This window comes from Euleptes europaea, chromosome 1, assembly GCF_029931775.1.
Source record: "Euleptes europaea isolate rEulEur1 chromosome 1, rEulEur1.hap1, whole genome shotgun sequence".
In the NCBI taxonomy this organism is placed as follows: Eukaryota; Metazoa; Chordata; class Lepidosauria; order Squamata; family Sphaerodactylidae; genus Euleptes; species Euleptes europaea.
Window position 1 is genome coordinate 115,746,519 of NC_079312.1, and position 15,241 is coordinate 115,761,759.

A 15,241-nucleotide genomic window follows, 5' to 3' on the forward strand; every position below is an offset into this window, starting at 1 on the left:
CACATCATTTGGTACTAGTATCCACGTGGTGTTTGTTACCCTAAAAAACACTATTTCATTAATTGTGGCATTGTGAATAAGCTACAAAGCACAAGACCTTTAAAGGAGGGGCAAAGAAACTCCACATTATCTTTAACTTGGCCAGCAAAAAGAGGAAAGAAAGCTATGAAGCTTGCTTAAGTTAATCATTTATTTGTAGTTTTAGCAAGTCCTTAGAACTGCACGAAAAAGCCAGACTGTAACATGTCCCAGTCTCCATTTCCTGGGGGGAGGGGCATTACAGTTTAAAGTTACAGCTTTCAATGAATAGCTGCAAAGAAAAGAAACTCTTCTTTTATATACTACATATAAGCGGGGATTCATAAAAAGAGATTGTAGATCTGTTTGCTACTCTCATTTATGCCTTAAATTCAATCTTCTAGAAACTGCACTGAGTTGTAAATTTTGTCTACAGGGAGCAAACAAAAAAATAACCTGCGGCATTCTGTTGCAGGACTAAATCCCTACTCCCGTCTTCCATTGTCCTCTTTTTCACATGCTTTTGATCAATTCCCCATGCCTGTTCCCTTCACTTCTCCATCCTCTTCCACACTGTTATTACAGCATCCTTACTGATTCCCTGTATTTCCCCACCCTGGTTAGGCCCCTCCACAGCACTTATTTTCTTGTATGTTTTCCCCTCCTTTATACAGCTCATCAGTTTCATCCCTTCAGCTGCTTTTTATCCCTTAACGTATTCAGGCCATTCTTTACCTGTAATCTCCTGCTCCCATTAATCCCCCCGCCAATGCCTCATTCTACCCTTCCACCAATTCTGTGTCATTACCCCATCTTCCTTTCCATAGCCATCACTGATGCTGCAAAGATGCTTGAAATATGCTCTTTTTTTTTTCACTTGTTCTTCTTCTGTATCATATTTCAAGAGAAGTTTGTATATTTTTCCTAATATGTGTGAATCATTTTTAGATATTAACTGCTCAAATTCAGTTGGTTCACGAAATGGTTGTGGATATGAACAATCTTTTTGCAGATTGGATCTCAGTTGTAAAAATATGCTCTTGTGGTGGCATTTGAGTTCCTGATTGATCTCCCATTAATTATTATTGCTTTCCCTCCATCTTCAGAGCATGGAGTAGGGGTCACTGGGGGTGTGGGGGGAAGGTAGTTGTGAATTTCCTGCACTGTGCAGGGGGTTGGACTAGACGGCCCTGGTGGTCCCTTCCCACTCTATGATTCTTTCACCTGTACATCACTCATCCACCAGCCCAGGGACTAGGCAAATGGCTTGCTACCATTCAGCCTTGGTGCAGTTCAACAGACTGATGACTCAAGCTACTTTAGAAATGAATGGGAAACTCATTTGATGCATGAGTGGGGCTCCCCTTTGTTTGAGGAAGCCTCTCTCCCTTTTGTATTTGCAGCTTTCATTATCTGCAGAGGAAGCAGGACTTTCACATTATATATGATTCAGGAAGAACCTAATTGAAAGGTTTCATGTAATACCAGTATAAAAAAAATAGAGCTGCTTTAGGCGCAATTAGGATTACAACATACACAGTTACCAAACACAGATTACAGCTGGATTTAGGGCTGTAGTGGCCAAGGTATGCATGAGCGATACTCAGAGGCAATGGGGCTGCTAACACAAACACCCACAAGAGGGTACTTTATAGTCTTCCTGTGCAGCTTTTGACTAGTGTAGTTTTTAGTCTGAAAAAGAACCATCTTAAGACCTTTAGTGCCAGAAGTTTCATGAAGTTGGGGGCAGGCACTAGTTGCAGCATCACCTTTTTGTCCCATGAACCACTGAGTGACAACTGCAGACCAAAATCGAAGGGTAAGGTTTATTTTCCAACATAACAGACGGAGAAAACTATGCAAGCGTCTTGTGGAAAGAAACCTGGAGAGGCACCCTGAAGTCAGTTAAGATGCTGCTGCTGCTTTTTCCTTCTGTTCAATACGCTTCTTTCTAGCCAGAAGGCGTCTCTCCCTTTCAAACTCTTTCATGCGCATGACATAGCTATGGGAGAAAAGATAGGTACAGGTCACTCTGGGGCATTTAACCTAGTGGCTCGTAACATTTAATCCACAAACATCCCCAATGACAGAAAATTAGCACTGAATGCCCTCTATTAAAACATTTTTATTTCCCCACAATGTTCAAAGCAGCTTACAAAAAAAAACCCCAAAAAACCCCCACCCTAAATAAATAAACATCCCATTTCACAGGTAATAGACAAAATCAGTTATAAAAAATACCACCTCCTTAGGAAATTAACTGTAAAATGCCTACCTAAAAAGGATGGCCTTATATTTCTCATGGAAGGCGGTCAGCATAAGAGCCTTCCCTAATGCTGGTGCTGCCATTGGCAAAGAGTGGGGCCTGCGCTGTTCCTGAAGGGACAGCCCAAAGAAAGGGCTCGAGCAGGAGCCAGCCACGGGAGCATTTGAGGCACTCATCAGGATCATAAGTGAAAGATTAGGACACAAAAACAACATTCCCTATAAAGAAACTTTATAGAGGTAAGTTTGATATCTGCATATGTTTTACTGACAACTTCAGAGAGACCCATGTGGCTGACTGCCACCAGCCAATTCTTTAATATTAGGCTTTATTTCCATTTGTTGTGTGCCACTTTTTAAGGACCTGAGGGAGAGATTTGGGACTTTAACCTCAGGGCAGGGTGAGCTGAATAAAACTATCCTTGTTGTCAGAAGCCACTGCAAGGGGTGAGAAGGGACTGCCTAAAAATCCCAATAGCTCCCCCCCTTCCCTGCTTGTCCTCCAGATTTCTGAATACAGGATCTGTAAGTGTCCCTTAAACCACCACTAATGTAAGCCCCTCCTGACAAACCATCTCCCTTCCCATGAATAGGACCAACAGGTGCCAGCTAGACTGAATTCCTCATGAGAAATTAACCCACAAGCTATGTTTTATAGTCTGGAACCCAGACACACTTTAAAGCACATGCGCCACTTGATACCTTCTTCCTATGTCTTTACTACCGACTGGAGTTCAGTAAGGCGTTGTATCCTTGCAAGTGATAGGAGAAAATGCTGTCTCAAACACAGGCAAGCTGCTTCTACAGACTGAAGTGAATGCCCCCTCCCAAACCCCCTCCCAAACCCAGCAAAAAAGCCACAGTTTCCTTTTATCTCACCCAACCAAACCACAGTGGTTGTGACAAAACCCTTCACTGCCCCGCCAATTCTATCAGGTCTTGATATATTCTACACAGTAGGAGAAAGTTAAATTTCTCTGGGCAGTACATAAGTGGTGGTAAGAAATTCCTAGACCATCTCAAGGAAGAAGCAGATATGTAAGGTTGCCACTTACTCCAGGTGCTCGCAATAATCCCAGTCATGGCGCTCATGTTTGCATGCAAAGATATTGGGGTAATAGTCACGTTTGCATTTCATCAATTTGATGAGGTGATGGGCGCAATAATCCCGACTCGCTAGAGGCAGCTGGGCGTCATTCATCTGCTGCTGTGTTGCTATCATCACTGTACAGGAAATCAAAGGGGAGGAAATCATCAGAAGTGAGGCCAAGAAAGCCAGGCAGTTCTACATCAACCATTTTCACTTAAGGAATATAATGGTGCTTGTTCTGTAAACTAGTTAAACTGATTTGCCCTATGAAAGCTGGCAGGTCCCTGCCTGTTTTAAATCCAAAGTCACTACCATTATGTATTTACAACATGATATCTGCATCACTGCCCCATTCCTGATTAACAATGTTATCTGTGTAGTTTTCTCATAAATATGAAGCAGCAGTATAAAAAGCACCCTGTAACTACCTCTGAATATCTGGACCCAAAACATTAACACGGGTAATGTTAATTGCAGAAAGCTCATAGTGCACACTGGCACATGTGAGCATAGAAACATAATGGTCCATAGACACCACCCTCAAGCAAGGAATGATGGAGCTAACTTCTTCATGCTGTTACCACTTCTATCCACCTCCAAGCAGCTGGTATTCTGAGTTGTATTCCCCCTGAATGCAGAGGTTTCATCCAGACATAATGGCTAACAGACTGACAAACCTAACCATAATGAATAAACAAGGACATACGAAATTGCCTTCTAGCTCAGCACAGTCTGCTCTAATACTTAACAGCTCTGCAAGATCTCAGGCAAAGATAAGTCTTTTTCTACATTGGCCAAAGGCTGATGGAACCCAATATCTTCTGCATCAGCTGAGCCACAGCCTCTTCTCAAGAACACATCTGATCTTGGTGAGGGATAGACAACAGAACTCTGCAGGATCCCACACAGTCAGCGTAAACAAGAGTCTTGTGCCACCTTAAAGACGGGCATGTTTTTATACTGGCATAAGCTTTTGTAGTCTATGGCACATACTGGAGTCTTCACCAGACAGACATCTACATTTGAGTCCAGTAACACCTTAAGAGACCAACAACATTTTTGGGGAATAAGCTTTCGGAAGTCAAGGCTCTCTTCGTCAGACACCAGACGTCAATTTATCCAATACATTTTAACCCTACCGTTCCTCCACGGAGCTCGAAGAGGCATGCATTTTTCTTTTAACCCATTTTTAATCTCACAACAACCCCACGATGTAGATGGCCCCGAGTCAGAGAGACGGGACCATGAACACTCAATGACCTTCATGGCAGAATGAGGACACAGATGAGGTTATAAACAGGGGGGGGGGGAAGCGAACAGCTGGACCAAAAGATGATGAAATTCCACTAGACTCCTGGTTATTTCTGCTGCAACAGATTTTCACAGCTACACCTCGGGGGGGGGGGAACATATCACTGTAGGTAAACATTTGCAATACAGGGCAGGCTTGGAGGTGGGCGGCTGGGACACAGAGGTGCTGCCTTAGGAATACTCCCAACGCCATCGCGCCGTTCACCACCTGGAAGGTGACCCGGCCAGGGGTGGAGTGGGGAGGGGCTTTGGCGAGGGCCAAGGGTTGCACAAGGGGAAGTCTTCGAGGAGAAACCCGAAAGGGGGCCTGGGCGGAGCGAGACTCTCCAGGTGACCTTCCCCTCTGCCTCCTCCGCTCAGCTCACCGCGTTCCTTCCGTTCCGGAAAGCCGTAGTGGCTGTCGAAGGTCGGCATCTGGAGCGGATCAGGCTCCACTTCGGCATCCCAGAGATACCGACGAGCCAGGTGAGCCCCCATCTTGGCCACCGCCGAGGCTTTCGCCGCTGCTTCGCAACACTACACCATTCCCCCCCCTCCCTCCTCCGGAACCGGAACCAGCTCTTGGGAGAGGGCGACCATAGAGCCACAAAAAGGAGTCATGCGTGACCTAAACTTCCGGCAGAAACGGCAAGCAGCCATTGGCCGAGATGGTGGATAGTGTTGTTCTAGGCTTCTCCGTCTCCGTGGTAAAACTGTATTGTACTGGAATTTAAAGAGCCCCGTGGCGCAGAGTGGTCAGCTGCAGCACTGCAGTCAAAAGCTCTGCTCACGACATGAGTTCGATCCCAACGGAAGTCGGTTTCAGGTAGCCGGCTCCAGGTTTTTATTTAACTTTAACTTTCTCCTACCGTGTAGAATATATCAAGACCTGATAGAATTGGCGGGGCAGTGAAGGGTTTTGTCACAACCACTGTGGTTTGGTTGGGTGAGATAAAAGGAAACTGTATGCTCTGTCAGCTGTGCTGCTTTAATACTGAAACTTTAATGGCTTCTTTGCTGGGTTTGGGAGGGGGCATTCACTTCAGTCTGTAGAAGCCGCTTGCCTGTGTTTGAGACAGCCTTCCATCCTTCCGAGGCCGGTCAAATGAGTACCCAGCTTGCTGGGGGTAAAGGGAAGGTGACTGGGGAAGGCACTGGCAAACCACCCCATAAAAACCACCCCGTAAACAAAGTCGGCCTAGGAAACGTCGGGATGTGACGTCTCCCCATGGGTCAGGAATGACCCAGTACTTGCTCAGGGGGACCTTGACCTTCACTGGAATTTAGAGGCGAAGTCCCGCTATGGATGGTGGGGCTGCGTGTGCGGGCTTTCTAAAAGGGGCTGAACAGGAGTGGTGTTCCCTTGGCTGAAACGAATCGGGAGGAGAGGCTGGTTTATTTTGAGCACAAGATCGAGGTCATGACCATGCTGGCAGGATTGTTTGGCGACCATCACAGAGACAGAAAAAGACTAAAGTCCCAGAATCTGTATTCTGGTCTAACATGAACTGGTTTTTCTGCTCTCTGACAAAAGAGAGCTTGGACTCTCAAAAGCTGTAAATCTCGTTTGTCTTTAAGGTGCTGCTTAACTCGAATCTTGCTCTTTTGCTGCACGCCAAGATGGCAACCCAACTGAAACGAGTTTTCTACAGTAAATCCCAATGCAAAACATAACTGTTTCATCGTGGCAATGCAAAGGCAATGTAGCAATTTTGTCAGCTCTGCCATCAGCCGCTGTTTTTAGTTTTGTTCGGAAGTTCAGACTGTGCACATGACTCTCTAGCTTAGCCTGTGGGATTTGACAGCTTGAGAAGGGGTTGAAGAACTTTTGACAAGAGCAAAGAAATGAGCTTTGGCTGATAACTATTGAGTGGGATTAATGTAGTAAGAATTGAAGGCACAGGTGAAATTAATGTGTCATTATAAGGTGGATTTAAAAGGATTCCTACAACCACTTAAAGGACAGAAGAATCAATAACTCAGAACTTAATTCTGCTTTGTCCAGTGCTTTTTAAAACTTAAATCTCAGTTTACATTGATGAGTGAGGCTCAGCTTTTGCTGTATTGGTCCTAAAAGCATAAACACAGAGCCAGACTGCTAGACACAGTTTGCCAGGAAACAATAATAAGTGCTGTGTTTTGAGGAACAGAACTTGCATTTTTGTGCTTCTGACTGAACCTCATGCTTTAGGGGGCATGTGCACAATTTTTTTTTTAATTATTTGGAAGAAAAAGTCTTCCCTGCTTTCCAGTGTAAAATGCCTCCAGTGCAAAACACGTGTGCATAGGTAGATGACAGCTAAGAGGAAGGATTGAGTGGGAATTTTGGGTTGCCAAATCCATTTTGGAAAATTATGGGAGATTCGGGGATGATGCTTGGGGAGGGTGGAGTCTGAGGAAGGAAGTTCAACAGGGATGTGATGCCATGAGTTCACATTCCAGAGACTCGACATCTCTCCTGTCTTGGCTGGGGTTATTCTCCCCTTGGAAAGCCCTGTTCACAGCTTGGGAATGCGCTCCTTGGAACAACTTCCCAAGGGAGGTGCACCTGGCACTCACTGTCAGCCTTCAGGAGACAGTTGAAGACAGTTTTATTCATGACAGAATTTGACATTTAGTTTTCATTTACTGGCAGTTCTAATTGGAATTTTAAAATCTAAATTGTGTAGTGGTTAAGCGTGGCGTAATGGTTAAAAGCGGTGGTTTGGAGCAGTGGACTCTGATCTGGAGAACCAGGTTTGATTCTCCACTCCTCCACATGAGCGGCGGAGGCTAATCTGGTGAACTGGATTTGTTTCCCCACTCCTACACATGAAGCCAGCTGGGTGGCCTTGGGCTAGTGACATTTCTCTTAGAGCTTTCTCAGCCCCACCTACCTCACAGGGTGTCTGTTGTGGGGAGGGCAAGGGAAGACGATTGTAAGCCGGTTTGGCTCTTCTTTAAGTGGTAGAGAAAGTTGGCATATAAAAACCAACTCTTCTTCTTTTTATAATTTTTGTTTTATGTATATTTTAATGTGTTTTTATAATTGTCATATTGTAAACTACCCTTGAGTTTAACAAGGAAGAAAGGCAGCTAATACATGTTTTAATAATAATAATGTTGCCGTTTCCTCCAGGGGAACTGGGCTGGAGATCAGTTGTGATTCCAGGAGAACTCCAGGGTTCCACCTAGATGTTAGCAACACCAAGTGAGTTGTTCTCTGTGTTTAATGAGGCTTTTAGCGAAGAATAGAGAACTGAAATTTGCAGGTGATGCAAGTTAGATGGTGTTTGTGGGACACAAAGTATTCAAATTTAACAAAATCTTTATAAATGGAACTCTGGACTGAGCACAAAATGAGAAACTAACATGAGAAGACACTCCATTAGAAGCAGCACCATTGGAATGGGATCCAGGGATCATTTGGAGTAAAAAAGCAATCTGCATATGAGGCTATGTCTTAGAATAGGCATCGATTGTTTTTCTGTATCTCTCCCTGGTGTTTGTATCAGTACCTTATCAGGGCATGTAAAGGACAATATGGGTAACAGAGCAAAATGGGAAAGCAGTCTCGTAACGACAGATGACATAAACAAGTAAACTCGTTTTTATCCCTTTCACACATAAAACCATTTTAAATGAGGAATGTTTATTTATTTATTGTTGCCACAGTGACGTGCATACTCTGATTAGAGCATGGTCTGATTTTAGCGTGTTTATTGTGCCTTATATCAAATGGGTAAACACATTTTTAAAAGTACCTCATGTTGATTTTTTAAGAGCCCCGTGGCGCAGAGTGGTAAGCTTCAGTACTGCAGTCCAAGCTCTGCTCATGACCTGAGTTTCTATCCCAACGGAAGTTGGTTTCAGATAGCCGGCTCAAGGTTGACTCAGCCTTCCATCCTTCCGAGGTTGGTCAAATGAGGACCCAGCTTGCTGGGGGGAAAAGGGAAGATGACTGGGGAAGGCACTGGTAAACCACCCCGTAAACAAAGTCTGCCTAGTAAACGTCGGGATGTGACATCACCCCATGGGTCAGGAATGACCCAGTGCTTGCACAGGGGACCTTTACCTTACCTTACCATGTTGATTTTATGTCCCAGCAGCAAATAAATACTTGAATTGAAATACTTGATTGGGAGTGTGTGTGTGATTTAAATGTCATATTCATACCCATTGAAAACTTTATGCGGAAATTATTTTTATTAGAACAGTATGTGTAAAAATTGAAAGACAATGTAACATGTATCCACTTAAATAGTTACTGTCCTTACAATAAAACAAACAAACCCAAAGCCACTGGACATTGTGGACACACTAATTTTAGCATACCCAAAGAATTATGCACATTGTCGTGGATGTGGTTGTGCGCACATTTGTTTCAAATTTAACTGTCACTAGCAGTGCAATCCTAAAAACTTTTTCCTGGGAGCAAGCCCCACTGAATAGACCTAAGCAGGATTCTGAGTAGACCTGCTCAGTATTCCTTTCTGGGACATCTCATCACTTGTACTTCTTGTTACTTTCATATCATATTGTCAATTACAGTATCCCTTCTATTAAACTATTTATCTCCTACTTTTCCCTTATGACTCAACAAGAATTTTAGCTTTAGTTTTGATTTGACCTGCACAGCCAATCAGGTGAATTCCTAACTTGATTTGTTATAATTTGATTATATGGATTTGTTTAAAAATAAAAAAGTACATGCACTCTCTGCCACAATTCTTAGAGATAATGACCAGCAAAACAATAATATTTGAAGCTGCCGAGCTTGTCTAATAATGTATTTGCAATAGCATCGTTTCATGATTACTAATCACTAATGATTATTAATCAGTTAGAGTGTGCATCAGAACCAGAGAGATTCACTGCTTCCTTTCTTGGGGCAGTGTACAAATTACTGTCTTCTCACAGGCAAAGTGGACATATTTCTCACAGGCAATGTCATTCCAATTGCTTTCATTCAACAGGACAGCACAATCTTCACCACCACCTATGTTATTGGGTTCTCCTAGCCTCCAGAAACTGAAAAAGAAAAGCTCAGTGAGTACAGCATAATGAAAACTACACTCAAGTGACCTGCTGCATTCAATCTTAGTCTCCTAGACCTGAAAGAGACTCAAAGGTAGGACCATTTGTTGACACATCAGTTAACATTGGGTTGTATGCCCCGGAGACAGGCAAAATACTTTTGGCTCAAAGCAAAATTAAAATTCTCTTCCTTCCCCATTCATCATGGAATAACTGGCATTCTACCTGTGTCCCTCAAATGCAGCAGTCTGTGGCCTATTCAGAATGTTTGTATGGTTTGCCAGTTGCAGGGGGACATGCAATGATCCTGTTCATTGTTGTGGTACCTGAGCAGTCCCGCATGGGTTACTGCATATGCGCAGACCCCCCGTGGAGAGACTTTGAAGCTCGGAAACAATAGAGGGCACTCCTTCACCCCCCCACCTTCCATGCAGCTTTTTCCGCTCTGGCTGTTAGCTCTAATGGCTATAATAAGAAAAGCTAGCTCTCTCCAATGGTGGCAGCGAGGAACTGAGGGAGGGGTGCAAAGCAGTGTGGAGGAGGGGAGAAGGAGCACCCTTTCCCCCTTACGTGTCACAGAAGGAGAAAGAAGACTTGGGCATCGTCAGTATACCTTTGTACCAGAGGTGATCCATCAACCCAGCGCCATTGTCCTTCCTCCGCTGCATCACTCAAACCAAGCCAGACTGCTTCTGTCATTTTGCTAACCACAAAATCCTAGGAGGAAAAACATGCATCATCTTAAATCCTAAGCCCATGAAATTTGTGGACTAATTCTAACAACATACTGTGTTAACAATAGTTTAAAGGCAACTCCAATTAATTGGGGGGAAATTCCTAAAGATTACTCCTAACTGGGTGATAGCACATTGGTTTCCCAGCTCTCCTCTGACTCAGGACAGGGCAGGGAGAAGTTAGGATTAGGAACTGGAAACTGGAATGCCTGAGTTCTTACCAAGTGCAGGGTGAATAGGGCTAAGAGAAAACCAAAGATTGTATGAAGGCTGACCAGCTGGACTGTTCTTTTCATCCAAGGATTCAATTTACCTGCTCTTGCTTATTGGCAATAATGACCAGGTAGGAGTTAACTGTAACACAGAAGTCTCTGGCTTTTCTCCAGGTTTTTGCACTTTCTGAGAAGTAATAATAGCTTCCTTGAAATTTCTGCCAATGTACATTTCTGCCAATGAGGGTATCTGGAAGAGAGAAAGATTATACAGCAGGTCAAACAACAGTGGAAGGAAAAGGTGATCAAAACAAGGGACTGAGATAATGGACAATTGGGCTCAACTCTCTTCCCTTCTACTGTACAGGATACTATGAATTCCTTCATCATCTGAGTGAATTCCTCAGTCTTTATTTTTCACTCTGGGAGATCCTTGAAACTGAAGAATTGCATTACATTGGATGGTATATAATAAAATAGTTCTGGGAACTTATGATTAATAAATTAATACCCATTGAACTCAGTCTGGGCTTAGGCACTCAGCTACATTTGCACAGGATATGGACATTAAATCAATTCCATTGTCAGAATGCAGAACCAATGAGATCTGTCATGGCCAGAGTGGTGCTTCTGATAATTGCTTATTTGAGCCTGCTTTTCAGTAGCACTCTCCAAGTGGCTTTTCGATTTTTAAAAAGTTAAATACTCATAATGCAACAAAAATTCCCAAAAACAATAAAAAGCATCAGAGCGGAATAAAAAAAGCACAAACCAGAAATGTCTAATAAACCAAAACGCAGCTTTCAAGTCAACCCAAATCAGCCAAAGGTCAAAAACTTCTCCATCAGTACCTCTAACTCAAACCAACCTCTTGAGGATGGTCTTCATTTGCCTTCTAAAAGAAGGGATGGGGCCAGATGTACATGCCAGGGGAGGATGATATGGGGGCAAGGGTGGTCTTAGCCAATGGGTGACGAGGGCAGCTGCCCCAGCCCACTTGCTGGTGGGCTCATGCCCACCCAGAGCCCCACCCCAAAAGGGGGGGAAGAAGAAAAGGAGCTGATTCCTGCCTTCGCCGCTCACCTCTGGCCTGTTTGGGGCTTGGACCACCCATTCACGGCCATTCCATCCAGGGCCCAGGCAGACAACTCAGTGGCAATTGCTTGTGCCTGCTCCATCTGGGGCTCCGGCAGCTAGCTTCCAGCAATGGCTCCCCCACCACCTGACATGGGGCAAGGGCTGCCCCTTGCTTGGCCCTGGCAGTGGGGGCAATGGGGAGAGTGATTCTGTCGCCTCCATCCTGCTCTTTTGCCCATGGCCCAGAATTACTAAGACCACTCCTGTGTAGGGAAGACTTATGGCAAAGATCGTTGTGATGGGTATGTGCATATGGATGGTCTCCCCCCTTTCGCATGTGACACATCTATCAAATATACTTTGATTAGAGGGTTCTGCATGTAAATTCTGCTTTTCTCGACATTGTTCTTCAGTTTTCTCATACCTACCTATTTGAGTTCCCAACTCCTTCAGTTTTCCTTCTATACTGGATATCTGCTCCCCCGCTTTGTTGTCGATTGCTTTATTCGTTTCACCAATTCGTTTCTCTAACGTTTTCAGTTTGGTGACAATAGTAGTCGTTAACTCGTTGATCATTAGAGTGGCTGCCGAAACGTCACAGCTGCCTTGCACAGAGCTGGTATTCAGCTTCCTGGGCTTTGAGAACGTGGCTGCATCTAGAGGAGGACGAGACGCAGGTCAAATACGGGCGGGGCTGCTCTTGCCGCTCTCTGCAGAACTCCGGAGTTTCATACCGAATCCTTGCTTCCCTTAACGGGAGAGGCTGCTGGTTCTGTCAGGCACAGAGCATCCCCAGTGGCACTGCCACTACCAAAGAGATCAGTCCCTTTTCCAATGTAACCTCTGAATATGATTGAGATCGATTAACTGGCAAAGGAACTGTCTTTACACAAACCGGCTTCTGCCCCACGAGGATCGCCCCCACATGGAAAGCAGGAAGCTTCCGTATTACAGGGGGAACATCCACATGAGATTGTTGTTTGAGCATGATTCAGGTTGTTCCCGGGCCTTTCCCCTTAAGAAGAAGAAGAAGAGTTGGTTTTTATATGCCGACTTTCTCTACCACTTAAGGAAGAACCAAACCGGCTTACAATCGTCTTCCCTTGCCCTCCCCACAACAGACACCCTGTGAGGTAGGTGGGGCTGAGAAAGCTCTAAGAGAAATGTCACTAGCCCAAGGCCACCCAGCTGGCTTCATGTGTAGGAGTGGGGAAACAAATCCAGTTCACCAGATTAGCCTCCGCCGCTCATGTGGAGGAGTGGGGAATCAAACCTGGTTCTCCAGATCAGAGCCCACCTCTCCAAATCACTGCTCTTAACCACTACACCATGCTGGCTCTCTAGAGAAAAACCAACCAACCCAGATTCCTTGCTCCATCCCCAGTTCTGCTTCTCTGTTGGTTTCATTAGTTGGAGCTGGGATACCCCTGTACGCTGCTTGACCAGGTAGTTTGCTCTTACGCTGCGAGAGAAGAACAATGTTGATCAGGAGACAGACCCCAACAAGGGCCAAGAGTACAGCCAGAGTGGATCCCCAGCAACTTTTCCACTGGGTTGGAAGAAAGGTGGCTTGAGCTGCAGGGAGAGAAAAAAACAGCATTGGAAACAGCCCAGATTTTTGGCTTCGCACAGCCCCCAGTGTTGCTCTGGTCCTTCATTGGTGCTGTCATTTCAGTGAAGGAAGGCTGGGACTCGGTGTACACCATAAACAACAGCAGTAAGCTGAGATGGCAATCCCTTTTACACATCTTTCTGAAGAAATGTGTCTTCTGGGGATATGTGACTGCATGTCAGATTGTACACCAGGCTATATGACTCTCAGTGCTGTAGGAGATATATTAGGACACTTCTATAACTCTATGTTTGCCACTGTAAGCATTTTATTCTGTCTGTGGGAAGGATGGGGGACTTTAGCACCCCATCTGAACAAACCTTTTGTACTAAAAATCAGGCTTCCCATTCCTGCTATAAGCAATTAAGGCAGAGCCAGGTTTACACAAAAGGGTCCATCTCTGTTACCTGACCTAATTTGGCTTATACGATTTAATTAAAAATGAAAGAGGGAGCCTGTCTCCTGAATTCATTCCTTTGTTTAAATGTAGCAAGATAGGATTAGAGGTACAATGTGCATTTGTCTTCTTCACAAAAATGTTCCCTTTTAAACTCTTTGTGTCTGTTCATTCTCTTGTGCGGATAAGTCTTCTGTTTGGCGTGCATTAGTCACTGAAAGGCAACATTGACAGGAGATTGCTTCTGTGACAATGTGCAGGTAAAGGGGTTCTTGAGAGCATGGTGAGTGTGATTAGGTAGCAGTTTTTATCTTTTTGAAGCAGCCTTTCTCATGGATCATAGATTAATTCAGTAAAGGTAAAAATAGTGGCCAGCTACTTATGGTGTTCTGCCAGCAGATGGCAGCAGTGTTCAAGCATCCTTCTGTTTATGAGGAAGGGCACTCTGACTCTCCAAATCTTGTTGGTCTGTTAAGATGCTACCAGACCCGAATCTTGCTGTTCTGTTCTACTGCAGATCAACACAACTACTCACCTGAAACTGTGTTAATACTGGTGACAGCTTTAAGATCCTGACCTGGTGGTTTTGCCTCTGCCTTTGGCTCTGCATTTTCATAGGGAAGCGAAATTCTGTCAAGGATATCTCTGAAGTCTTCATATTCCTCTAGATGGGAGTGTTGGAAACAGTTAACTTGAATGCATACAGGCATACATATAAAGGAACCCTACAGATTTTTTAAAATGCGAACTGAGCTTGGCTTCCCTTTACCTTTTCTACTGAACTGGCCTTTGAACTGGCTTCCAAATCTAATGCCAGCTTCCCTAGGGTTGCCAGCTCTGGTTTGGGAAATTCCTGGAGATTTGGGGGTGGAACCTGGGGAGGGAACAAGGCATAGTACCATAGAATCCCCCCCTCCAACGCAGCCATTTTTTTCAGGGGAACTGTTCTCTGAAGTCTGAAGGTCAGTTGAAATTCTGGGAGATCGCCAGGCCCCACCTGGATGGCAATCCTATGACTTCCTCTTCTTCATTGACCTTTCCCCAGTGATTTCAGGTGCCTTCTTCCCCACCCCAGTGCCTTCCAAGTAGGGTTGCCAGGTCCCTCTTTGCCACCAACGGGAGATTTTTGGGGCGGAGTTTGAGGAGGGAGGGGTTTGGGGAGGGGAGGGACTTCAATACCATAGAGTTCAATTGCCAAAGCAGCCATTTTTCTCCAGGGGAACTGATCTCTATTGGCTGGAGATCAGTTGAATTAGCAGATCTCCTGCTACTGCCTGGCAGTTGGCAGCCCTACTTCCAATGTATCTGATTAAGCATCTTAGTTCCATATACAATGTTTTAAAAAACTCGGTTTTAGAAAACATTTTCAGGAAAGAGAATGGGGGGGGGGAATCACTTCCTCCCACAAAAGGGCTAGCCGATTAGCACTGTTCATAGCAAGCTTCTGGTGGAAATTAATTCTCTTGAACTCGATCCTGCGGGGAGGATCATGCAGCTGACCAAAACAGGGTTGAATGTGATTCCACGCCT

General features: G+C 44.7%; 1 protein-coding gene across 1 annotated transcript; it reads right to left on the minus strand.

The window, feature by feature from the left end:
• Window positions 1-1,894: 1,894 nt before the first annotated feature.
• NDUFB7 (NADH:ubiquinone oxidoreductase subunit B7) lies at window positions 1,895-5,216 on the minus strand. Its single transcript, XM_056864458.1, has 3 exons — window positions 5,050-5,216; window positions 3,339-3,507; window positions 1,895-2,020 (listed from the first exon to the last, which is right to left on the minus strand). Exons 1-3 carry the CDS (start codon window positions 5,159-5,161, stop codon window positions 1,924-1,926), a joined length of 378 nt encoding a protein of 125 aa, XP_056720436.1. The 5' UTR covers window positions 5,162-5,216; the 3' UTR covers window positions 1,895-1,923.
• Window positions 5,217-15,241: the final 10,025 nt, after the last annotated feature.